Here is a 27,129-nt window from a genome sequence, read left to right as displayed (position 1 = left end):
TATTTTTTTCAAAAAAGGAATTTGCCATTAAAGTTCAATAAGCTGCCAACTGGCAAGTTTACCTCCAGAGTCAGACCTTTTGTCAGCTTAAATACAGAAAATTCTACCAATTTACTGGAATTGGCTCTACATCAAACAGTGAATCTGCACAATGCTTTCTAGCCTGCAAATGGACAGCTTTGTTAGAAGCTGAGCACTTCCCATGCCAAAACTCTCTCAGTAGATTTCTTAAGGAATACAATCTATCTGTTACTAGCAAGGGATATTCTAGGAAATCTGAGAATAACAGAAACCAAAGGATAAGCAAGCAAGTAATCAGCCAACCAACAAAACAAGGTATAATCGCCAAATCAGAAAAAAACAAACTATACACACACACACACACAAACAAAAACAAAAAACCCCAAACCAACAAAAAAACCCCAAACCTTCTCAGTTTGTTTCAAAATAGCCAAATTATCCAAGTAAATGACAGTTGGGAAAGGACTGAGAACTGAAGAAACGAGGCAAACCTTTTCTGCCACACATATACATCAGCATAACTACTGTGCCATGAAACTCCCTATACTGAGACAAATGCTATTTAATTTTTCACCAGCACAACCCTAAATCCTTGTCACCATGGAACTACCTTAAAAGAAGAGGAAGGAGAAATAGAAAATTTCACTGTAACCTATCATTGTAGTATCTCAACTGCAGTTTGCATACGTGGTCGTTCTCCCACAGTAGAACTGATTCTTGTGGGTCTCGAGGTTGTGCTAGGTGCTAGCCCAAGCTAGCTGATCTCTCTAATCAGCAGTTTGTAATTCATGTCTGCACGACTCAATAAATGCTGGCACTGAAGAATGCACTGTGGTGTTCTGAAAATCTTTTAGTAAAAAAATGGAATGGCACAGTAGAAAATAATAATAAAAATATGGCGAGGAATTAAACATAACTTAATCTGACTGCTTGAAAGCACTCAGTACGTAATTCCTGCTAGAACTGAATTAATCATTGTCACGTGGCTAGCAGTTAACTTTGGGGGCTTGGAAATTTTTCAGTCAGCTGGATGGGTGGGATTCAAACTCAGATTTGTTATAGCTAAAACATACTCTTATGCGTATCAGATGCTCTGGGAAATGTTCAGTTCTCCAAGTAAGAGCTAATTGTAAAACTCATTCATTATTAACATATTTTGTTAATGCAGAGAACAGTAAATTCAGTGAATGAATTTATTGAATGCTGTGCCTCAAGTACAGAAAAGTAATAACTGAAAAGTAGGTAATTTTGTTTTTGTAAACCAGTTGGAGAAGAAAATTAAATTCCTATCTACATGTACTTAAAAACTTGCAATTACTGAACACTTTAAACTCTACAAAGCGGAAGCTAAATATTTTGAATGCAAAAGAAGAGCTAAAACTTAAGTTTATGACTAAAAATAGGTAGAAAATAAATGTGTATTCTTCATTGCCAAATATTGCTTACTACAATCAAACTATGTTGTTTTGTTTTCTTTTTAAATGAACTACTCATACAGCATGCCTCTAGGCAAGGAATTGTTTACAGCTATATTAGAAAAAACAAGAAAAATCTAAGTAGAACAAAACCTTCCAAAATATTAAATACAAAATACCTGAACTCTTCATAAGAGTTTCATGATAGAATGGACGAAGAAAATTATAACAAGAACCAACAAAACTCAAATAAAATTCTAGATACAGTAAGACACATGGAAAAAAATGCTAGCGGAGCATTTAGAACTCAAAAAATAGACCATGAATACATCTGAAAATATACAGTTTCTAGTAAATAATCTTAATTCAAAGCTTTGAGATCTTTTATACTCTATAGCTATTTTACTCAGGAGAATAAGACAACACAGTAGAGAATTACAGTTTAGCTTCCTGCCAAAGTACTGTGAAGCCAGCTCCCATTTCTAGTTTAATACTCTAATTTTTAAAATATTTTTTCCTTTAAATCAATGTCTTTTTTGTATTTTTGTATTTTTTCCTTTAGATCAATGTCTCCTGACCCAAGTATTCTTCAAAATGTTTTTACTTGAATAAATACATATTCACACATCTTTAAAATTTATTTGAAAGAAATTAGACATTCATATTTAATTATTTCAATATAAAGTATTTTAAATAGGATTTTAGGTTCTGAGCACATTTTGAGGAAGTCTCATGACTTGCAGAAATTATGACATCCTCCTAGGCACTGTAATTTTCTTCATGGAAAAAAGAAAGAATCTTTCCAGGGATTACTGTAACCACTCAAGTAGCTACAGAATGATGCTTCCATTGCCCAATATCCACCAAACACTATTAAAATGTGGACAAATACCTCACTGTTCAAGCTTTCGATAAATGATCCTCCAAACATTGCGGACATCCATTCACAGCTACAGATCAGTAGTGGCTTGTGGGCATTTATGGTTCCATCATCCAATTTAAATGTCACATCTGCCATAGGAACAAAGAAACAGGCGTGCTGCAAGTCTGTGCTTAAAGTGAAAGTGCCTCAAGAATGCACGTATCAATTACACATTGTTAAGCAAGAACTGCTCTCTCTACTCCAAGATAACCCTAGGGTTTTGCACAGTTAAGTAAAAATAAAACCTTAAAGCCTCGCTTAAAAGGGAGATGCTGGCTGTTCAACACTTGGGAAAGTTCAGCCACTTATTTAAAAGCTTCCGTATAGATCTGAAGAAGTTAAACTGCAGAATCCCAAGCTGACAAAGCTGGCCACGAGTAACACTAACTTTGTTCTCATTTCTCTCCTCTCAGAACAATGTAAGCTTTTGAAGTACGCAAAGAGACGGTAACATGAGTAAGAGAATTAATACTTTGCCTGTTAAAGTGTGTATTTGCTCACCAGAGAACGTCCCTTTGCAAAGGCACTCTTTTATCCGATTAGCTTTTCTGACATGAAATGCTTTAGTAATCTCTTGATTCATGAAGGCTTCTTTATTCATAATGTTCTCCACCATCATTCGCAAATCAAATACTTCCAAGATCTCAGCAATCTGAGCCAGTCTTGTGAGATCTTTTTCATTTTCATCCAGTTGCCCTGTGTATAAAAACTGCAGAACAGTTTTGAAAGGTCCAGCCTGCACAGAGGAATCCATTTTTACCACAGTTACAGGACACATCCTATTTGAGACAGGATTCATTTGCATTTCCTTATGCACACTAACAAACCCCTTACCCCAGGATAACAGAGATCTTGCTGCAGAAATTGTTTCAGCAGGTTCGGGTTTGAGCATGTTCAAAGAATCAGTACTTTCTGGTGCAGGAATTTTAACATCAACAGATTTCAAGGATATCTCATCAGTATCATAATTTGTCTCAAGGTGACTTGTCAGAACATCTTTACTTGTATTTTCTTTATTGCACTGTGTTTCATCCAAGTCTGAACTTTCCTCACATTCCATTAAGAAAAGGTCATAAAACTTTGAAGAGGAGGTAGCTAGGTAAATTTTGTGAGCAAAGATGCAGTCCTGCTCCTGGAGAACAAACATCACATCTGCACACAGAGGGCTGTCCAGTAAATAGCCAGCTTCGTTCACGCTCGGTACAGGACATTCAGGAATTTTGATAACTGGAGGAGGGGCTTTTGGAGGTAGGAATGGAGCCTGAAGCAAAGGTTTTTGGACCTTCTTCAAATGAGATTTCCAGAACTGCAGATGTCTTCTGGAGATCAGGGCAGCTCTAATTGCGTTGTCAAACACATCTTTAATTCCAAATTGGTCAAATACACTGGTTTCATAATACGGTATCCCAAGCTCCTTGGCAACCTCTCTGCCTTTTTCAGGTGGCAAAATGTCTCCCCTTTTTATTGGCCTAGGGTTAAACAAAAATAGACCTCTTCACACTGTGATCACTTCAGAGTTACTCCAGAAAGCACAAATTTTTACAAAATGTCACAGCACCAATTGTGAGACAAATATAATTCAAACAAATACATAGCATAAAAATAAGTGCACAAAACCCTTTGGGAATCTACAACCACTATACCAGAGAGTATTAGAATAACACATGTAGTTCTGCTCAAGTTCGGTGATGTCTTTATAGTAACTATGCTACTAAAAACATACACAAAATCATTTTCACAAGATGGAGCAAGTTCTCTCTCTATTGATGAAAAATTTACAGCAGGAAGAGCTGAAAGGATGCTTCAGAACTCTGTTTAAAAAAAAGCCTCCCCAAATCCTCTTCTACTTGGCTGTTCAACCAGCATCTTTTTTTGTATTCATCCTTCAATCTCAATGGGAAACTGTCAGACAGAGATGTCAGACAGAAAATGACAGAGAAACGCCTCAAATACAGCTAAATACAAAGAGAGAAATATTTCTCAGGCTTACGCTTTTTTAAGAAAATCATAGTAGCCTTTGACAAAATTGTACAGAATAAACACATGAAGAGATAGGCCCTGGTTTGGGTTCAGAAGCATTCTGTAGGATCTCATAAATTTCCAGAGCAGCTTTAGTACATGATACAGCAAATCAGAAAAAAATCTGGGCTGGGATCCAGTTTCCCAACAGAAATATCCAGAAGATATGACCTCAACACTGCATACCATTCTGGACAGACACAACCTGGCACAGATGTAACATGTTCCAGACTACAGTTCGCTGTTGTTGCCAGCTAATAATCAGCTCAGGTGGCAAAGTGTGTGCTAGACATGCAGAGTCCTAATTCAAACTTCATTACTAGTGAAATCATAAAGGAACATCAGAATAATTTTGAGTTTTGAAAAATATTTCCTTTTAAAGAGTCCACAAGAGAACCCAGATCACCCACACAAAAAGGTAATCTTTTTAAAAAAGCAAACCCAAGAAAACGTTATTGCAAGACAAGAATTTGAATGTAAGGTAAAGTTGTATAAGAGCCCATGTAATATTAATTCAGCCTTTTTATGGTAACAGGTCACAACAGATGCTTTAACTATATTTTCACAGATACTATTCATGAATCTGGTATCATTCAAGATTCTTATAAAGTGGAGAAACTAGAAGCAATATGCGAAAGTTGTTGTTCTTTTTGAATCTAGGAAAAGCAAAGCTTCTCTACAGAAGCTCCTAACTCTCTCAATCTCCAGTTTAATTTGGAGCACTTATTTTCTGGCATGATCTAGGATTATGTTTAGAAAAGAAAAACCCATTGAAAATTAAGATACATGAATAGAACCAATCTGTTTAAAACAGTACCTCATAGGAAAGACAGGGTAGGACATGACACATATTTGGATGGAGAAAGATATATAAAAGCCCCCAGTAATCATTATTATCTACATTATACTAGTGTCCAGGCACCCATGCAAGTTTGGATGTCCAATGAGCAAAAATATTGTTGAAAACATATAATAACTGTGTGTGTTTAAGAAGTAATGAGCCAAAACAACAGAATTACGAATTACAATTTTACTCAAAAAAAAGGGAGGAGGGAAATGTCATGCTCTGCTTTTTCTCTTCGGAAGTTATTACATTTGATTTACATTTTAAATTCCTATTCTTGTTTAAACTTTACCTTGCCAAGGGCCGTCTGGCTCTGTTAACAGCCTCAAGATCTGCATAGCGGAGATCTAGTTGGCAGCCCACCAGAATGACAGGTGTACGAGGACAGAAGTGCTTGATTTCTTGATACCACATCGTTTTCACATGATTCAGGGAATTAGGATTAGCAATTGAAAAGCAGAGAACAACTACATCAGACCTAGAAAGGGAACATGAAGATACCAATTAAAACCCAACAAGCACACTTTCCACTGCAACTTCACACCTATTTTCATCACTCTTGCTTGAAGCTATTCCATTGTGTGCTTTGAAAAACACACTGACACCCAACAAGAGAACACATGCTGTTCATGCAAAGGTTTTACAGAAGCTATGCATTTAATCACAAAAGCACGAGAGCACAGAGCCACATACTTAGGAAGCACTGGCCCCATATGCAGAGAGATGATCTCTGCACATATAAACAGAGCACTAAGAAGGGAGGTAGAACTTGCCATTTTCTACTTTTACACTGCAGTTGTCCACAGGCTGTCATTGCTTGCAACTGCTGACTGGATACCTGAATGCAATTTAAAGATCACTGGTGCTCAGGAATTAGAAAGGTGTTACACAGAATTCCAGAAAAGCCACACCAGCAGACAGACCATTTCCGAGCTTGTCACAGAGGAATAACTTTACTGCATTCTTCTAGATAGTGAGGCTGTATCCTCTGCAATGCACTCTGTACAGCAGTGCTTCCAACATCTTTAATAAATAACCTGTTAAAATGATTAATTGCCACAGAATTTACAGCAATGATCACTTCCACAATACAAGCAAAAATGAGTATTCTAAAAATAAGGGCAATGCAGCACAGTACCTTAAATCAGTGCAAGCACAAAAACGTTTGAGAGCTTTTACAAGTTTTAAGAAAAGACAAAATATTTCAGTAAATAAAACCGCTTTCTAAAGCACAAACATGAGGATTAAAGTTGGGAGTTCGGCCACCAAACCACTTGCCAGACCTAGCACCCCAATGGTGAGAAATGCTTAAGTACTTGTCTCAGAGCATTCCTATCCTGGGATAATTCCTTTATTTCTAAACTAGGATGGGATTTATAAGGCAGTTTTCACACTCCTGGGTCTCTCATGAAAGAAAAACAAGAGCAACAAAAATTAAAATTAAAAAAACAATGTTGAATTGAAACTCTAAGAAAAGACTGGGGGAAAGGGACATCTGGGGTGGTAGAGGGAACTTGCTAATACAGAGCTGACAGCAGAATAACTTCAGCAATACTATGTCTACCTCAGTTCTGTTACTCGTTCATTTAGCACAATATGCTGTGTCCGTAGTTCGCATAAAAGATACAGAAGGAACAATGAATCTTAGCATTTGCCTTCTAAATAATGGAATACCTCCTCAGTACTGCTGCTTTCTACATTACAGCGAGGGCACAGACATACCCAGCGGGACTGCTTCTAAAAATAGCTGCAACAGTGCAGGTACTGCTGCGAGCATAACTCACACAGGAGAAATGCACCAGCTCCAGATCTGTACCTCATATAAACTACAACACATCTGTCATATTTAGAGACAAGCCCTTTTCAAATTGGAATGTTATCTGCTAAATAGGGAGAGGTAAGTAGCCAAAACACGGGTCTTCTATGCAACTGAAGCAAATACAAATCAAATTTAAGTTTGCTCTATTCGAGGTCACATAAGAATAAAACCTAAATCCAGGAGAAATTTGCTTAGATTCCAGGAAGGAGGAATCAATGTGTAGCTACAGTGAAAAATCTGTTAGACGTATTCTGATCTGCTCAATTGTTTAATTTAAGATGATCAGAATTGCCAGAGCAGGGAACGTTGGCTGTCAGGCCAGCTCTAACTATAACTGAACAGTCTGTCTTGTGATTTTCAGAAACTGATACCTAAGCCAAGTAATTGCAGCCATGAGCACTCAACCCTCCTGACTCTACAAACCACAGGATACACATCTCTGCAAACCAGAAGTAAAGAGAACTCTGCAGGAGCTCCTAGGCAGGAGGTGACAACAGCTGCCCCCAGCACTTGTACTGCCCAGTGCTGGGATGGCCAGAGCTGGGCTGTCGAGACAAGCCAGGGACGACCTACGACCTGTTTCCTTGGCCAGGACAGCCCCAAATCACTCAGCAGACCAGACCCAGTGCAGATCTGTGGTTGGGGAAATAATTCTTACTGCAAAACATTTACATCTGATGTGTGCCCAGCTTGCTCTAAACATAGCTATAGACAACTTATAGGAGGCTTCTATGGACAAAGAAAGTAGGTCATAAACATTCTGAGATGCACACAAACATAAGTATTACTTCAATGCATTCAGTGGTACACGTTTGCACATGGATAAGAACTTTTCATGAAAGCAGCTACCCCTTTTAAACTTCAGAGAATGAAAAAAAGAGCCTCTGGAGAACCACGTCTGTGGCAGGAATTAGTACATGGTGTGCTGCTACATGGGACATGTACATGGGAGCTCCTAGTGTCTGAGATACAAACTATCAGATGTAGAGACAGCAGAGGAAGTCACTGCAGAAAAGCAAGTACTACAGCAAAATGACAAGATAGTTTTAAATTAGCAGCCGCATGGTCTGGCAGCAGGCAAGGTACAGGTAACTACTGCACCCATCTGAAGTTTCTCAGCAATTGCTACCATCAGAAACTCCCAAGGTGGGGGAGAAAAGGCAGTATATTAGCCATGTGACCAGCCTTTCTGAAAGAGCTGTTAGAAGCAGCAGATAAAGTAATGTTTTTTACAGAAGGCTGCTTTCTATAACGGAGTATTCAACTGGTTTGGGACTGGGATTTTTGAAGACTCATCTGCTTACATGCTGTGTATATTCCTGAACAGTGTAATGAGGTGCACTGCAGATACAGCTGCACATCACGCTGCTGAGCCATCTCTCAGTGACAAACTACTACATAGTTTCATCTTAACTAATACTTTTATTTTAGATACAATTTCAAGGAAACAGCGATATTAAATGGCATCTCATAAATTCTATGGCAAGTGTGCTTAAAAGTTTATCATTTTGTAGTTGGAAACTAGAGTTATAAACTATGGTGATGGCTGCAGATACTCTAATGTGGATTTATGGCTCATTAAAGAAACAGGTTGCTTTCTGAAATGCGTATATGCTGCATTACCTATGAAGAAGTTCTGTGTAGTTTGTAATTTAAAAGATAGTGGGAAAAACTGCTGCATTCAAGAACTGCTGGTTACAGTTATGGGGTATCGCCATCGTCACGCAGTCATGGAGTAATACTGTTTGGTTTGGAAAAGGGAAGAAATAAAGCTGAGGAATACAGACTGTGAAGAGGAGATGCATCTGATCCAGAAATAAATGGAAGGAGTAGGAAAGAAGGCGGGAGAAAGGCTGAACTGTACTGCAATGCTATCTTTTTGTCTTTCTAGAAGACAAGTTAGAAGTATGCATTTGTTTTAGAGAGCTTAATTGAGACTCAAGAGACAAATCTGACAGAATCACTTTAAGGATAGACAAGTTATATTTTGTTTGACAAGAAGGCTGTTACACCTATTCATTCAAAGGAAACTTTAAGAACAGACTACATTTTTTCCCCCTGTATCTAGATATTAGCATTCCCTGCGAAGATACAAGTTCAAAAAAAGGGAGTCCATTCTTAGAATTTTAAAGAGCAAGCTCTATTGCAGAGGTTCATTCAAACAGCTAGACTCTTCTGATTTTACCGTAACAGCTAATCTTTACAGGTTGATTGATCAAGAAAATGTTGTTTTGCTTTTGCTCCTTCTGCCCTCATTTTTTTTTTTTTTCTCTACATGTCCCATAATTTTGCCTTGGAATTCCTCAGAGGACCGTGCCACAGTTAAATGTATCCGATTTGAGACAGAATTGGACACTGCATAGGCTTTCAGCCACATGAATGAACAGATTGTAGGACAGCCCGACTGCACACATCAGCTGCAAACACAGTAGATTCAGGCTGTAGAAGACTACAAATTAAATCCAGAATCTCATTTATGGCACAACAAAATCCTGCTGTATCTCCCCATCAATCCTTTGAAGAGAGAGATTCACTTGATTATACAACATTTTGTCATACATACATCTCACAGAGCTGCAAAAAGAACCAAAACAAAAACCAAAAAGCACTTTTTAATTTAAATTAAATTAACTTTTAATTATGCAGACAGCTATAAGCAGGACTGATGTTTTCAATAGAACTCAGTTTTTAGTAAATGCAGTTGCAGTCATCACATGAAATGAGAAGAAATTCATTAAGTGACCCATGAGCATAACAAAATGACCTGAAAAAACAGGACTTATGTGCACACACTCAAAACAGATGAGACAATAGGAAAACTAAAATGCGGGGTGTGCCTAGCACGTGAAGAACTGAAGGTATCCAGGTAAGGCAGGACAAGACCATGCAATGCCCTGGACGTGAGCAGGAGAATCAATTAGTTCTATACTTTACCGACAGCAGCGAAGCTTCTTAAATACTGGTGTAATGAGCAAAACTGTCAAAATGCCCTGAAATATATTCCCATTTTGTGATGAGTAGCATGCAGATCTATTGCTACAATTTTTGTAACATCATTTTTAGTTAGAAACAAAAGTCATAAGAAGATGATAAAGCTAGCTTTAGGAAAGCTGTGTATTTCAAGGTTGTGGTTCAAAAGTGGAAGATTTTCCCATACATTGTTCACAAATAATACATCATTCTTAACTGTAAGCGTTTAAAAAATCTCTATTTCCTTTGAGGAACTCATGGAAAAAGTAGTGGTGCATGTGCAATGAATGGCAAAAAGTGTTTCAATATCATTAAGAATTAAGATACCATATCCTCCACAGCAGAAACCTGCAAGAGCTGTTCTTAGTGTTCAAATGTCTGTGCAGCAGTAGTGCTAAAAAGAATGGTGGTCTGCAACAATGAAACGGGGAAAGCAGTTTTATTTTTAATTTAAAGTACTTCTTAGAAAGCCTGGGGATTTGGTTCATTTTATTGTTGGCTATAAGAAGTAAATTTACCCATAAGTCTGGTTCATCATTTGCATAAAAAGAATACCATCTTAGTGCCACACAGAAATCTGCAGATGAAACAGGCTGTCTGCAAACTACCTTAGTAGTATTCTGGGCCAAACTTTGCCAGTTTCAACTCAGTAAAGTTCTCCTTGGAATACAGTATGTTTGTACTTTACTAACTAACAAAATACTAAGCACATCCACAGGAGCAGAGATACAGAGTACTTCATTCCTAACAGGGGAATAAAAATTCCATGATAAATAGAATTATAGAGATAATTAATTGGAGTCAGAAATTCTTAATTTGCAAAATCAATGTTTATAAAAGTAAGACACACAGCTTGAACACCAAATCAAGGGAGAAGGGTGGAAAAAAAAAAAAAAGCCAGCGATACCATAAAAAAGGATGGAAAAAAAAAAAAAAAAACAGCCAGAAATAAAAAAGGGACTAAAGAGGATTTAGCTAGTAATGTTTTTGTTAACTGAATGCTGCCTTTGGATGGAAGATGAAATAATATAAACTCACAAAACGATGCACAAAACGGACAGAGGGAAAGATGAGATTTGCACCCTTATTTTGTTATTTTCTACTATATTTTCTGTAAGCAGGCAGCTTGCAGATTAGAACTACATGCTATTTGTCTACGGAGAACCAGCAACTTCTGTCAAGGAAACTGCAGCAAAATAAAAGCAAGAACAAATGAACCCCTTATTTACTCCCACACCATCCTCTTAAAAAATACCAGGAACTACTGCTCTGTTAGAAAAAAAAAAACAAGTCTGAGGGAGGTAAGAAGAGATTTTGCTGAAATACCATTTGAACCAACGAAATTTAGAAAGAAAAAAGACCCTAAAGGTAGGGAATGGATGTAAGTATAGAAAGCAAACACAAAAATGAAGATCCAGAGCTAGATCCTAACATTCCTATAAATGATGATTTTTTATAAGTGCTAATGAAAGGCAACAGTGGAAAGGACAAAGAGAGGCAAAAGTCTAGAGCAGAGGACAGAATTACAGGGTCTGTTTTGCATCCACTACGAGAGTAACTTCTGAAGTCACGCAAGACAAGAAAACTGAACATTAACAGATGCTAGACAGACCTTCATTATCTGGAGAGAAAAAATACTTTTTTTTTTTTTTTTTGCTTTTTTTGGGCTGTCACCACAATCATTTATTACTTAAAAAAAACAACAGTTGTCAGGAAGTTTAAACTTGCAAGTTGATTTCAAGAAGTTATTGGTAAGTGAAATCCACTTAAAATATTTACAGGTGGTTGTGCAAGTGGTTTCTGTATCCTGATATACGCATAAGGAAATTCAGACTAAGAACTTTAAAGTAGAGCTCTACCTAGTAGATATGCACAAAGAAATAATTCACAGAGATCTACATTTCTGCAGAGTCAGTTATCAAGTTCAGCACTTCTGAAAGATTTTCCTTTTGCACTGCAGTCCTTAGGATAGAGCCCAAATACCTTCTTCCCATTCCCTCCCCCAGACAGTGAATTATGAGAACAAGGGAAAAAAAGAAAGCTATGTAATACAGCAAATAATATTAGATACATACTTTTTCACTCCAGTCAAGGAGTGACTTGAAAACTTTGAAACATTAGAGGTTTTTCTCTACTGTATGTCAAACAGAGCCTCAGACACCACTGTTTATTAGGTACACATCCTTTTAAGGAAAGAAGGACTCCTAACCACAATTCCAAGCTCTTTCTATTCACAGTATGGAGCCATGGCAGCATGCAGAAAAGACAAATAATAGATCTGCACTGATTTTACTGCTTTAAGTACATAAAGCAAATACTTACATGTTGATTGAGTGGAAAAGCCTGAAATGTTAGTGTACGTAATGAAAAAAAAATTGTGCGTATATACTCCATATCAAAAGAAAATCTCTTGAGAAAGTGATCTATGAAACTCTACTTATTATAGTTTTTCTTGGTGGTGACCAACTCAAAAGAAAAAATATTTTGCATCAAATATCAGAATTTTTTTACAGGACTTCAGAACTACTTGATGAAGAACCTGAATAGCCACTGTAAAGTACAGGAACGGCTCAAAATGTTGGTCAATGAAGACGACTTGAAGATACAGCACGCCATTTTTTTTTGTGGCAGCTAAACACTCCAAAAATAAACAGTTAAAGCAAAAAAAAAAACCATGTCTGGAAACAAGTGGATTCTCCACCAGCTGACTCTTTGTCAGCAGAGCAAAAAACTCTTCTAAGTGCTACTACTGCAAAGATGCATCTCTGCAGTCTCCTTCCAGCCCTTGCCAGTAAAAGACCAGTAAAAGGTATGTGCAAGTAGGATCATTGCTCTAATATAAAAATAGCAGAATTCCTTGTCTTGAGAAAAGTGTGGGCTTTTTCAAAGCATTTCTGAAATCTTACTCCTCTGAACAAAGTAGAGGAGCTTCTGCCATTCCCAACTTTGGCACAGACAGCAAGTAACAGATGATCTAATTGATCTAACTAATCTGTGTGCACAGTTGCACACAATGAAGACACCCACTTCACTCTAATCTTGTCAAGTTTCCTGAATGCAAATAACATTTTACGTCAAAGCTACCTGGGCTTTGTTGTTAGAGAAACACTATCATCGCTGCTTTTTATGAAAACCAAAAAACAGCAGCAACAATGCCCAGAAAACTAAAGAACCCTTAAACAGATTGGCAAAAATCTTCAACTACTGGTGATAAACACCTTTTCTCATGGACTCATTTCAGCAGTGATCTAAATGTGTGTTTCTATGGATTCAATTACATGGAAGTAACGTGTTAAGAAACCTGTAACCACAGAGGAAAAGATGAATGCATGTGTACCTCTGTGTATATACAATACCCACAAAGATTATGAAATCCATTCAGAACAGAGGTAATACTATGAACATATTTTAAGAAGCTCTGTCAGTAGTTTCACAGAAAGGCTCATTCACATTTGTAAGTCATGAGGAAAAAGCCGTTTGCTGCCCAAGCTGTATGAACAGATTTTGTTTGGTCTACAGCTCATACTTAAGTTGCAAGTAAATAAATCATCCTGGCTACATTAGCTGACAAACCACACTCGTAGTATTGAGAACAAATATTTGATAAAGGCTGAATTAACTCTTGATTTCACAAATGAGCTCTGTGCTTGTGTTTACACATACTAGAGCTGCATATATCAAAAAACTTTGTAGGTTATTAATCAAACTGTGTTGGAATATGTTTACATGAGGGAAAAAGAGTGCAAGCCAATTTTTTTCCTGTTTTGAATTAATTTGAACATAGCAACAAGTTGACAAGTATTCAAAATCAGATTGTCAGAAGGATAGCTATCCTGAAAACTGAAAGAAGTGTAAATAAAGATGTTTTCTTGTCTTTAAACACGCAGTTTTGTGCCTCCCAGGGACACTGGTAAATCATTGCAACCTCCCTTTCCTCCTGTAATCTGCCAGGATCTGTTTCCCAAAGCTCCTGTAGGATTGTGATTACTATACTAAACACCACAGAGTAGAGCACAGACTGATCTCACTCCCCACACTTTCATTTTAAAGGATAACACTATAAATATTAACCATTCCATCCTCAGTGGTATTGAAATATGTTTATTTCTTCCTCTCTCACACACACAAAAATAGTTGAAAAACACTCCTTTTGCCAATCTTCTTTAATGTTTCTATCTGAAAAATAAAGAATTAAGAAGGATTTATCTTTGCTGCAAGTCCTCTTAACTGTTTGCCCTGTCATTTATAGCATATCTATTTATGTAACATTTTGCAAAACTGTATGGAACAATCTTTTCCAACGTGCAGCAAGTGAATTAATGACCTGCTGGTTCTTGTTACACCATGTTTAGAACAATTAGAGGTCTTGGTTGAGTGCTCGGCTGAAATAAACCTTCCCTTGCACAAGGAGCACATGCATAAAATGGTTTTGTAGGGAACTGAAGGAATATCTCATTAAAGAACCTTTCAGACAGTCTGACAGAGTACCTCTAGGTGTAACCTTGAGCAGTTCAATATAAACTGTTCGCTGAAAGATTCCACTCTGCTATGAGTAGACTGTGGCTCAATGTATGCTATTTAAATGAATTCCTATAAACATGAATATTCAGTATTTTTTTGAATGGTTAAACGTTTAGAAATGCTAAAATAGATAAAATGTTAAACAACAGACTTACAACACTGGTATGCATATATATTTTTCAAGTCCTTGATCATTGTTTACGACTGGGAAACTTTAGAACCGAAATTGTAAGAGAGTTTCCAGTGATTTACTGTATTACAAGACTTGCAGAAGATAAACCACTAATGGCACAGTAAGTTTTTAGAACAGCCTTTTGAAGTTGACCAGGTATAACAAACCTGACTCTACATGCACTCGGTTCTGCTACCATCACATATGAATGCCTGTGTTCGTATGATTAATCCTATAAGATCTTCATTTATTCATGTCTTCCTTGGTGTTTGCAGGATTAGACAGTAAGTATGCTGTTTTTCCCCTCTCCCATCCTGTCAGCAAACAGTGGATCAGAGTTCAGAACATGCCTGATTTTGTTCTCTTAATCTCTAGTAATCTTCTCAGTGGCACAGTATCTGTTGCAGAATATCAGGAGGCCACACCAAAGAGGAACATTCAGAGGAATCATTAAGTTACATCTAAATTTATCAAAGTAGGTTCCATATGTGCCAAATGTTAAAACAGTATCTACTCACATACTGGAGCAGCACTGAGTATTAAATCAGCGCTAACCTAGAAATCACACACAGACCTTACTGACAAATGGTACATGTTCTATCCCTATGTATTGCTGTGGTGCTGCACCTTAGCTCCTGACACAAACAAAATTCAAGCTAATTCATGAAAGCACACTACTAACATAGGGCTGTATGCAAAGAATAGTTTGTCCCAACTGCTATATAGTTTTATACTTTGAAAATTTAACAACTGAATTCAACCACAGAACCCTTCTGCAGTGATTCTGAGGGATGAAGATAAGACCATCATCTCCCAAAGGTGCTCGTTTCATCATGTAGTGAAGGAAAAGTAAATATGTTTTGGCAAAATGTAATTTGAAGATAGGACAGACACTATACAACTTAAAGGGTACAACCAGACATTAAAAAAAAAAAAAAGTTAGAGAAGGAGAGAAAATATGTGAGGATTGAGACCTTGCTCTTGCTAGTTACTTGTTAGTTGTTCCTTGTTAGTTATGGAAAAAACTATTCAGACCCCATCTTCTTGTATGGAGCTAAACATTTGCTCCATAGAGGTAGTCTGCTGTCATATTTGCATACAGAAGTACCTCACCTTTCATGGAATGGGCTCTGCTCATTCGGTGTGAGCTGTCCATTTCATGTGAGCTGTCCAATCAACATGGCAGGTTTTGTTACAAGAAATATTCCAATGAATGCTAATAATGGTTCCCAGTATCTCTGCTTGTTCTTTCAGCATTAAGTAGGCAATTACATCATATGCTGCTTAATCAGGCAGGGAATACCAATGTTCAATTTTGTAAAACCATGATCTTATTTTTGGGAATGTTCTTTAAAAATTGAAATGGGACATTTGTTCACAGAGCTTAGCAGGCATTTCAAGGAAATGTTGTGTAGTAAAACCACACAGCTTTTAAAATATTTATCTCTTTTTAATCCTTCTGGTATATAATCCTCTTTCCAGTAGGCAGGAATAGGAATACCCTTGATTATTTGTAAGTCCTTGCTTTTCAAAAATCAAGATTTGCAAAGGTTTATGCTCTAAATTTTATTACAAGTACTATTTAAAGTTTAGCCTGGATCAACTTACCTTCCGTAAGCAAAGCGCCTGTCTTTGTGGTGGTCCCCAAACGTATCCCACAGCCTGAGAGAAACACTCACTTCATCCACAACATCTCGTGAGCGTTCAAGAACCTAAACAGAGCACAACTTATGTTCCTTTCCTCCATCAAACGAGTACATTTCTAATTTGCCTTGTAAGGAGATTCAAAACATAGTACATCAAGAGTCTATCATATGGTTTTCAGTGAATTGTATATTTCATAAAACACAAGCAATATATTAATCTTCTCAAAATAGTTTTAATTAAAACACAAACAAACCAACACACTTTGGAATGACAGACTCAGGGACATGACAGCCCTCCTTGCTTTCCAGACCATGGCTGCAGCAGAAACCATGCATGCAGTATATCTGAGTGCACTGTTACATTTTGACAGGGAAAGGCTAGCCAGTAAATATTAGTGCAACCTCAAAGCATGCACTCCCTATTCTGTAAACCTGCAGTCCTTACCTCTTGGCAGACACGGTACTGATCAATGGCCCAGACTGTTGGTACATGAGTTGCCAGCAGCTGATACTGAGTCAAGGTTGTATTGCAAGCTCTTGCACAAATTAGACGAGTCTTCCCCACTGCATTATCTCCAACCACCACACACTTGATAGTTTCAACGTTGGGTCTTTCGTAGTCCATGTCAATGTCCATTTACCAAAAACTGTAACAAGACAGTTAAAATTGTTTTCTACCACAGTACAAATAATGTTATTTAGAACCAGACCCTTCTACTTCTTCAAAGATGTCTGAGAAAGACTGAAGCCTCAAGGAAATGTCTGTAGCTGTACCAAAGTATCCTTTAAATACTGCACAGTTATGCAAATGCAGGACTATTTTGACCGCAGTCAGTTTATGTTGTTCACATGCTATTTTCACTTCAGTTTCTGTAAACAAAGCCTGTTTGCAGAAGCCAGATCTTGGTGAAACAAGGACAGCTAGCACAAACTTACCTCTTGCTAATACTTTTTATGCTAAGAAGGAGAAAAGACTGGACATCAGTGGGTTCAACCTGAAAGGTTCTAGTATAAACTTGCCTTCTCTAATCTTGCCCATTCGGGATTTGATTTAGGGCTCTCCAAACAATATTGCTAAGACTAAGTCACACAGATGGTTTTAGTTTTATGCACACAATAAAACAGACTTTGTAAGACTGCTCCAGAGACTGTTCTCTACAAACCATGGCTCCTATTACTGCCTGCACATATTACATACTCATAATTTTCCAAGGAAGTTTGTAAAGATCAGGGAGTCTAATGAAACCAAACAGCCCTGCAGAAACTTCCAAATGTGCTCACATATACCAATAAACTTTTTAACATGATGCTGAAAAGTAAAGAAAATGAGATTTTTGAAGATACAATCCTGATTCTGAAAGGTATTACTGAAAGTATTTACTTACATATTCTTTGGCAATTTATTGATTAAACACCTGGGTATGAATATAAGGTGGAACAGAAAGATATTTGAAAGACTAAAATTAACCTTGCCCATTTTCTACAGAAGTCTGTCATTCACTAATAAAGGGATGCAGGATCATAGTTTTTCATTTTCCAATGTCTGATCATCTCTCTTCAGCAATCTGGTCTTTGCTGGGGAATGTAGTCAAGGCAGAGGAAAAGTACAAGGCACAAACATGTTCAGAAAGACCTGCCTAACAGCTATTTCAGCAACAAAACCTACAGCAGTTTAACTGACAAAATACAGACCACCATCTGGAGTGATGATGTCCTTTTTTTCCTGAGAAGAAAAAGTACAACAGATAAATTACTGCGTGCCTTTGTTTCAACAACTTTTTTAATACTTGTATCTCATTTGCTCCTAAATATAGCACATGTATTAACTATTAGGGTACTGAAAATATGAGATACAAGCTGTTCTGATGGTCATTCTTCATTGTGTCAGAGGCACTATGTTGATTTAAGAAAAATCACATTTAGTAATTTGGAATCAAACACAAATTTTAATAAGCTTCATTACTTTAACTGAAGTAAACAGACAAACAAAAGTCAGCGTTAGGACTAAATGTTATCCAAAGATTGTAAATTTTGAGCACAGACTGCAAAAGAAACTATGTAATGGCCATGACACGGTTATTTTAATCTGTATTTACGTGGCTGTGAGGAATTACAGATCGCACTGACAGCTGTACAAGAGTGAGTTTATCCCACTGCTGTGTCACTACAATATGTTTTCATAGACACTGAACGCTACAGGAAAAGCCACAGCACTGACCAGCATGTAAGAATACATTTTAGAGAGTTGTCCTACACTAGTCTGCAGCACAGGCCCGTAAACTCTAGAGCAGATCCTGTGGTTTCAAGCATACATGTGCAGTATTTACTTAATGTAAAATGTAACGGCCTTGTGATAGCATGCTGTGTTGCCACAGAGGTTTTAGCTGCTAAGGAATGAAAGCTATTAAGATACCTCCTTTATCCTTTCATTTGAGTAGTGAAAGGTGAATAGCCATGGGCTAAAGGACTACAGAGACTTTCCAATTACTTCTGCCATCCAACCACCTCTGCTCGCTGCATGCAAGCTCTCACAAGGCTGATGCCTGGGATGGACCATGAGCTTTGTATGATCACCATGAATCCAAGTATAAGAAAGCCAGAATGAGAGATAACTCTTTTTTCCTTTCATCCACCCCTTCCAAGTACACAGCTACAATATAAACAAAAGACCAATAAAAAAATAATGTGGTGTTTTCCACATTACAGAAAATGACATTATTTGTACACTACTGCCTGAAAGCCAGGGCCCTGAACGAGTAGCAAAAAAAACCCCAAGAGATTTCAACATGCAATCTAAAATAGTTTCATTTCACATCTGAGAATAGAGAATAACCCCCAACACATTATGTGGTATTAAATTGCTTCATATTTTATTCATGCATGGACTAGACATCACAGATGGAATGTGTTTACAAGGCTGGAAAACAAAATGAAGGCACATGGCTAGCCAGCGTGTCTGGTTGGTTTTAAACTACCAAGCAGAGTGGTGCCCAAACAATTTTTCCTCTAACCCAATATTCCATTAAAATGCTGTTGTTCCAATTAACTTTTTGTAAGAATCTGATTTTAAAATTTTTCAAGAATTCTGAAACTGTAGTTCAGCAAAATTACACTACAGTTTGGCACAAAATATGGATTAAGCACTGAGCTGGAAAAGCAAGTTTAAAATAGGAAAATCTTAATAAAGATAACAAGAGAAATCAATGCACTTATTTGAGAGTCCTAGAAAAGAAACACACAAAAATGAAATTTAAAAATGAGGGTTTTTTTTAAATTATTATTATTTCTGATATACTTATTCAATAAAAGCAAAGTTATCCTAGAATTCAGACACAGTGTGCCTGTATGCTCTGCTGGCGATCAATGGCAGTCTAATGAAGATATTTTTAGCATGACTCAATAGCGCACAGGACAGAGATTAAAATAAACTGGGAATAAAAACAATGCTAAAGCTTTGTGGCTCTGCTAAGAAAAGCTCTTAAAACCACTCCAGTAGATATGGAGTATCTCTATACTAAAAATGCAGATCGCTTTAATATTGTTAAGTAGTTTTGAGAAGGAGAACAGAAAACAGAAAACAGGAAAAGACTCTGAAGAAGCTAACAGAAATAAGCCTGGCCAGATATTTAGACAGCTCAAACAAAAACTGACAGTAACAGTAGAAACAGTTTCCAAAATGTGTGCATTAAATGCTTGTAAATGTGGCTAAAACCTTTTGGAGGTACAGGGATGGTCATTAGGAGTATGTACATAGACATACATAGGAGTATGTACAAGACCTTAAAGATACAGCCACGGTCAGTTTGCTTTGTTGTGTTTTTAAGATATCCTCTAAGTTAGGCTTATGTTAAACCTATTATATAACCATCCTGATTAAAAATGCTAAACATGTATTTGCAAAACTTAAATAAATCTAAAGTGAGCTCTTTAGCTGGTAGCATCTGAGAAAACCAACTGGAGCTAAAACAAAACTGGTTAGACAAGAGCAATCCAGCTTACATGCAGCTTAAGAAAAAACAGCATAACATTCCAGGACCAATGAAACACTAGTCAAAACCGACCTATAACCTGCAGTACTTTTGTTTACCAGCAAAAGAAAACAAGAGAAGGAAAGAGGAAAGTTACTGGAAGTGTGACTGGTCTCAGAGAGGATGCTGGCAAAAAAGACACAGAAAAATTGAAAGATCAGCAAATGAGGAGCACTGAAAAACCTACAGGGGGAACCATCAGATGTTTCCAACACAGAAAGCAGTGTAAGATTTCCCTCCTTAATCTAGTTCTAAAGAGAGATGAGAAGATGGATGGAAATGAAGGACACCCACAAGAATAACATAGGTTCACTAAAACTGCTCAGGATATTTCTGTTTTTACATTGTCACATGTGATTATTTGTGTATCATGGGAGACAGAGGCAGCAAAAAATCAGCAGATGTGAGCAGACTCAGAATCTGAGATAAAACCATTTAATAAACCATTAAGTTAACTAACTTCATTAGCAGGAAAGAACTATTCTAAATAAAGCTGATTTATTTCCAAAGAAATGTAAGGTTACTGCACTGAACCATGTCTTGCAGATGTTACAGACACTAATTGCTTCCTCTGTTGCTTCACTCAAATTGCTGAAAGATGCTTAATTTTTTTTTGTTTAATATTTCTCACTGTTGAGCCACTTGTTTTTATCGCTAAAATACAATTGTGGTTGTTACGGAAAACAGGTCCTTCTGGCCAGTTAGCCTCAGTAAAGAAATGCTGTTTTCTAGGGAAATTTTCCAAAAGATCTATAGATGGAGGCTACCTATAATACAACAGTTGATCAGCTGTTGTACTGGGACACAACAGACACACATCAGCTCCTCTCTCTCTAAGCATAAATTTAAAGTATACTTATATACAAAATCTAACCAGGCCTTAATTGTGAACCTGTTTTGATTTACAAATATAATTTAATACATTTAAAACTATAACTGCACTTTTCTCTGCTGGAAAGAAAGTGGATGATGATCCAAATCCAATAGCAAGTTCCCTGTATGTTCCCTGCCACACCTATAAAATCCTATGTGGGATCAGAAATCCACCCATGTGGATCTCACTACCTATGCAGCTAACTGCCCACTTTGAAATATCTAGATGTTTTACATCATCATTTAACTCACACAAAACACAGACAAGATTGGAAGAACAGCCACTAATCGTCAGCTGTTTTCAGCAAAACATCACAGATAAATCACCAAAACTATCTGCAGTAATCAGTGATTATAGAGTGACTCTGCAGATGTTTACTTCTTATCTCAGTGCTTAAGCATGTCCAATAAGACTGAGACAGCATCTGAAGACAAGCAAGCACGTTACTTAGCTCTCACATTAAGAGCAAGCCCTTAAGCTGAAGTCTCAGAATGACAGTATGTCAGGACCTTGACTATTCCATAAAGTTTTTTATTCCATGGGAAAAACAAAAATCAATAATTCCAACCTGGCTCAAGTTAACTAACCAAATGTGCAAAACAGAAAGGCCTTTACACAAATAGGTGGCCAATCAAAACTACATCATCACAATTACTACAGGAATCTAATGGGAAGAGACACTGAAATCCACACCACATAATGTGGATAGCTTGAGTGGGAATTATTTGAAAAGTCAGGCCAGCAGAAAGGTGGTAAATCCACTAACATCAAACAGCTCTGATTTGGGGAAAGAGTAGTGGGCAAAAAGGACAGTTTGTGTCTAGGTTTTAGTAAGGAGGTTAGGGTCTCATCAAGTATATTAGTAAAATCACAACATGGTACGAAGTACAAGAAACCCTGTACCAGCTGTTGAAAGGTTATCACAAAACAAGGTATAAACATTTGGGCTATTACTAAATTGCAGGTGGACCAAAGGAGCAACTGCTAAGGCAAACACAAGAAAACCACTTCAGCATCCGGGAAGCAAACAGTGACAAAGGGTAACAAGATTTGAGCTGAGATCAGATAACTAGGTCACCAGGGGCCATTATTCTCATCCAGGATGATGAAGCATTGCCCTGTTCCGTTATTTGAAGTTCTGTCAACTTACCCTGAAGGTGAACTAGGAAAAGACTGAAAAAGAACAAACTGATGTGGGATTAAGAAATTCAGGGCTGAATGCAGATTAGGGCCCTTTATCAAACCCTACTGCGGCTACTTTTGTGATAGCACAACATCTTTTAAGCACTTCCTTGGATAACCTAAAAACAGTGATATTCTTGAGACTCCCAAAATGTGCAGTTCACAAAGGACCTGTCTGTGTGTTACACTTACAGACATTTGGAGACAATACGGAACCAAATGCGAAGCTCAGCATCAGACTTGAACTATGTCAGTCTTCTAAAAGGTTCTGGAAGACCTGAAGTGCAAAGTCAACAAGCTGATTAGTCTGAGCAGATTACGTATTACTTTGACCTGTTACATACATTGCAATATCCTCTGTGAAGAGATCATCTCTCTAGAAATTAATCCATACAGCAGGTGAAGGACATTTAGCCATTGCAGAAGGCAGATATCTGGGATGAAACTGTGCTGTGGATGAGCATGCAATAATGCTACCTCTCCTTTCACCAAATCTTCCCAGTCTACCTCAAGAACAGGCCATGACAAGGAACAGTCCTTACTGCTCCTTTTGTTTCTTCCTTTTTACCACACAGACATGTGAGGAAGGGTGACCACACTGGACCCAACCCTGTAAAGAGGGGATAGGTTGTACATTATTGATTTATGGCTCTCATATAGTTTTGCGAATGTGTTCTGTCAGGATTCAGGATATAGCTGGCTCCAACTGACTGCTCTTACTCTTTACCAGAGATTACAGCAGCAGATGTAGGGGACTAGGCAGTGTGCAACCTCTAGCATTGCTATGCATCCTGTGTAATATGGCATAACAGTACAAATTGAAGTCAGCTGCAGCTGATGTGACCAAAAGTGTATGAGAACTGGATAACTGAAGAGCAGACAATACCCATTTGGACCAGGTGGTAACCACCACCAAAAAGCTGTTATCCCATAGAGCAGCCACATACAAAATATTGCTGTGCACTAAATCCCTATACTATTCCTCCTTGTGCAGCAAAAGATGGTGTTTCAGTAGCAGATTAAGGGTGCACCACCACTAGCATTTTAGTTCAGACAAGAAAACATTTTTGAAGCAAATATCCCAGGCCTTGTCACTTATTATGCCTTGATTTACATCAGGAGCAGCCACAGAGTGCACAAACTGAATTCATTTCAGGTTAATCTTAAGTGGAAGTTAAGTTACCCCCACTAACAAGTAAACGTTCAGTTCCCACCAGATGAAAGGTAATCTGAAGCAACCCCTGTTGTCCCTGAAACATGTGCTGCATGGACACTGAGTCCTCGGCACCAACATTTTCATCTGCAGATACCATGCTGACACACCACTTGACCCATTAATACACATGAAGCATCAGATGCCTTATCTCCTTATTCAGTGTTTGGATCAGTATTTGAGGCAAAGCTGCAGCTGAATACTCAGTGGCTACAATGCTCAAGAGTACCCGGGAAAAAATATAAAACTTGGGATGAAAGGGAGAAGCGCCACTGAACAAGCCTGATTCAGCACTACTGGGTTTTGTGATAATAAACACCATGAAATCCCTAATTTTACTCTTACGTAGTTAAGAGCATTAAACTACAGATACTGTATTAAGGTTATTACTGATTTTAGCCACTATAAGGACAGGTGCTGACACTGTATGCTCCCTTTGGTATGTTACTCTGAGCAGTACTCCCAACTGGGAAAAATGAGGAAAAAACAACAAAACCAACCCAAAAGAAAGACATTCTCCCAACTTCCGTACATTTCTGTGGGGAAGCATTTATCCTGTTTTGCTAGAACTACAAAGAAAAATATTCTAAAGATGTTGGTGACTTTCCAACACAGGAAGCTTCCTGTGATTTTTTCCTTCCAAAAGACAGAATCAGGTTCTCGTTCCTCAAACTTTAGGTGACTCTTCTCATACATTTTGTTAATCAGTGACATTTTGGAAAGATTTTTTTTGTGTGATTTTATTCACTCTCACATATGATTGCTACAAGGAACCTGTAACAGGTGCATTACATCTCTAGATGACTCTCCCACTCTCTCTCTCCCTGTGTATACACACACACCTAAACACTGACTAGAAAAGTAAATTTTGTCAGATAGAAGACTTTAGATAAATGCTACTTTCAGATCCTGGATCAAGTTCTGAATTTATATCTCAAATGTAAATCCCATGATGCTCACTGAACTGTGATAGGAAGAAGTATATATGAAGTTGACTTGTAACATGTAGTTGCCATATAAAATTTCTTTTCTTTTTTTTTTCTTTTTTTTTTTTTAAAGAAGACAGAAATTGCTATATTGTATCTTTTATGTCAGAGAAGAAGAGAAAGAAAAAAATAGAAAGGTATTAGATGGAAACCAAAGGGAGCTTGCAGTTTAATTTCACAAGCCTACCCCCAGTAAGAAAGGGTGCAACTATCACCACATGTACCCCAGGCTGCACCAATTCCAGCCTCCACACTGTACCACCATCCACTCCCAGCACAAGGTTTTGAGCTTTTTTAGGTAAACTCAAAGAATGATCCAAGGGTGCTTTCACACTGATGTGACTAGCTTCTCAGTCTCAGTGATGCCTTGCTGTGAGTGCTGCAACTTGCTGTATGCAATAATGACTGTTCAGCATTACTTTTCCTTCTCTAAAGTGCTCTGCTTGGGAGCAAGTCCAAGGTATATACTCTCTACAGTGTTTGTGTACTCTTCTGGCAGAACAGGTGGGAGCAAGGACAGGACATGTTAAACACCTGTTGCTCCTTTCCTTTCCGAATTCAAGGCTTTTCTGTCCTTTCAGCTCCATCAGCACAGAGCAACATCTGGATGCAGGACTTAAGGATTTTTCCAGTGAACAAAATCTATTAGCAAAGAGTCAAACATTGGGATTTACTGGTCAAACGATGAGCTCTTCCTCTCAGTATAATACTCTACAGTATTTGTGAAGCTTGGTAGTTTTAAAAGGGCTGGAGATTTAGAAAGCTGTCCAGAGTTAAAACTGATGTTTATTTCTTCTTGGATAAAAATACTTCTACACATCTGAGCATGTCCCAGATCTTACGCTCTGTAAGTACAATGTATCTAAGATAAAGAATCCTGTATAAAATATTCAGCTCATCAAGTTATTTTTTTCTGTGAATGGATACATCACAGACCTGATACATAACATCAGGCATACAAATCCAAAGTGCATAAAAGAGAAACATAACTTACTGAGAGAGGGCCTTGGTAAATTATTAAAGAGAAATTAAGGTGCTCTGTTTCCATACACTGTGATCCTGAAGTACAGTCTGTATACAGATAGATCCCATTCAGTTGTTACTTACACTAACAGTCAAACAGCAACTCTATGTCTGTAGGTTGTAACAGCAGTGTTTTCCTCCCCACGCACATAATTTTTGCCTAGAAATAGTGCTGGCTTAAGAACTCCCATTGAACACACTGAACAAAGTAATTTCCACCCCAGCTTCTCTTACAGCTCAAGCTGAACATTTGGCTTTGTGTCAGCTGTGTGTCCTGAAATAGTACACAAACTGAGGATGAACAAAGTCATTGAGAATATTCTGGCATCACTTCCTTGCTCACACTGTGACCATATGTAGAGCTTCAAGGGCTTTTTAAAATTGTTATTATCATTGTTAAACAAGTATATTGTTAGTAGCCTGCATAGTACTTTGACCAGCAGAAGGCAATCCCGAGCTCTCTCACTAGTCCAGCTCAGTCTGTCAGCGACCAGCTTCCTTTCACCCCAGGCACTGGATGCCACAATATCCACTGAAGGTTGACTTAACAAAGCAATGTCTACTCCCGTTTCACTTTGCAGCCCCTTTCCGTGGTCCTCAGACAGGACCAAGCCGACTGACACCTGATAATCTGCATGCTGCGAGCCCCACACATCAGTCTCCTGCTGTCATCACAGTAACCCACAACAGATTCCACAGACAAAGCAGGAGAAAAGAAGGGGGAAATAAAGAGAGAGAAAGAAATCTTTCCAAACCTTCAGGTTTTTAGTAAATGACACTCAGAAGTGCCAAGCACCAGGAGGTTTCTGCTTCTTATACGCATCATCTATTTTTGTCTTGCACCTCGTGGCCTCGCTGTTAGAGGAAGCGAGAGAGATCGGCTTCATCAAGGACTCGGCTCTCTCTCACCTCGGGGGAGGGGAGAGCGCACCTGCGGGGACAGGGACCGCGCGGAGCTCCGCTAGCCGGGGCACCGGCCCGACCCGGCCCCGCTGCCGCAGCCCGATCGCGCCCGGGCGACGGGGGACCTACCCGGGATAGCGAGATGCCCGGCAGCCAGCAGCCGGAGCGCGCGCAGCGGGACCGGCCCCCCGGCGGGACATGGGACGGGGAAGCAGCAGCCGCCGCGCCTCTTCCCGCCGCTCCTTAGAGCGGGGGTGCGACGCCGGGCGCCGGCACGACTCCGCACGGAGGCAGCATGCCGCCGGTGGTGCTGTGCCCGCCCGGCCCGGGGCGCTGACACGGACGCTTGGGCGGCGGCGGCGGCGGCGGCTGCGGCGGGGCCGGTGAGAGCCGCGCGCTGTGACGTCTGCGGCCCCGCGGTCTATTTATAGCGCGGCGATTGGATTTCATTCATGAAACCGGGGCCGCGCGTAAAGGGGTGGCGGCAGTGTCGTGAGCCGCTTCTGCGCGCCAGCACCCGGCGTGCCAGCAGCCAGCAGCCAGCAGCCAGCAGCCAGCAGCCAGCAGCCAG

General features: G+C 38.6%; 1 protein-coding gene across 5 annotated transcripts in view; it reads right to left on the bottom strand.

Annotated features, from left to right (window-relative positions):
* RHOBTB1 (Rho related BTB domain containing 1) overlaps positions 1-27,129 on the bottom strand; it is a 49,834-nt gene that overhangs the window by 6,001 nt on the left and 16,704 nt on the right. For 3 of the 5 annotated variants that reach the window (XM_042818070.1, XM_042818069.1, XM_042818071.1), the window contains 5 exons: positions 16,795-16,996; positions 16,312-16,415; positions 5,514-5,699; positions 2,860-3,827; positions 2,329-2,447 (listed from right to left, as the gene is read on the bottom strand). In XM_042818070.1, the coding sequence (XP_042674004.1) occupies positions 2,329-2,447; positions 2,860-3,827; positions 5,514-5,699; positions 16,312-16,415; positions 16,795-16,986 (1,569 nt within the window). In that variant the 5' untranslated portion in view covers positions 16,987-16,996. Of the gene's footprint in view, positions 1-2,328; positions 2,448-2,859; positions 3,828-5,513; positions 5,700-16,311; positions 16,416-16,794; positions 16,997-22,625; positions 22,711-27,129 lie in introns of all 5 variants that reach the window. The other 2 variants (XM_042818072.1, XM_042818073.1) reach the window with 1 other exon arrangement.

This window comes from Centrocercus urophasianus, unplaced genomic scaffold, assembly GCF_019232065.1.
Source record: "Centrocercus urophasianus isolate 14NV4802_14NV808 unplaced genomic scaffold, USGS_Curo_1.0 seq_17, whole genome shotgun sequence".
NCBI lineage: Eukaryota > Metazoa > Chordata > Aves > Galliformes > Phasianidae > Centrocercus > Centrocercus urophasianus.
Note: the sequence above shows the minus strand (reverse complement) of the source record. Positions and strands in the feature narration are given on the sequence as shown.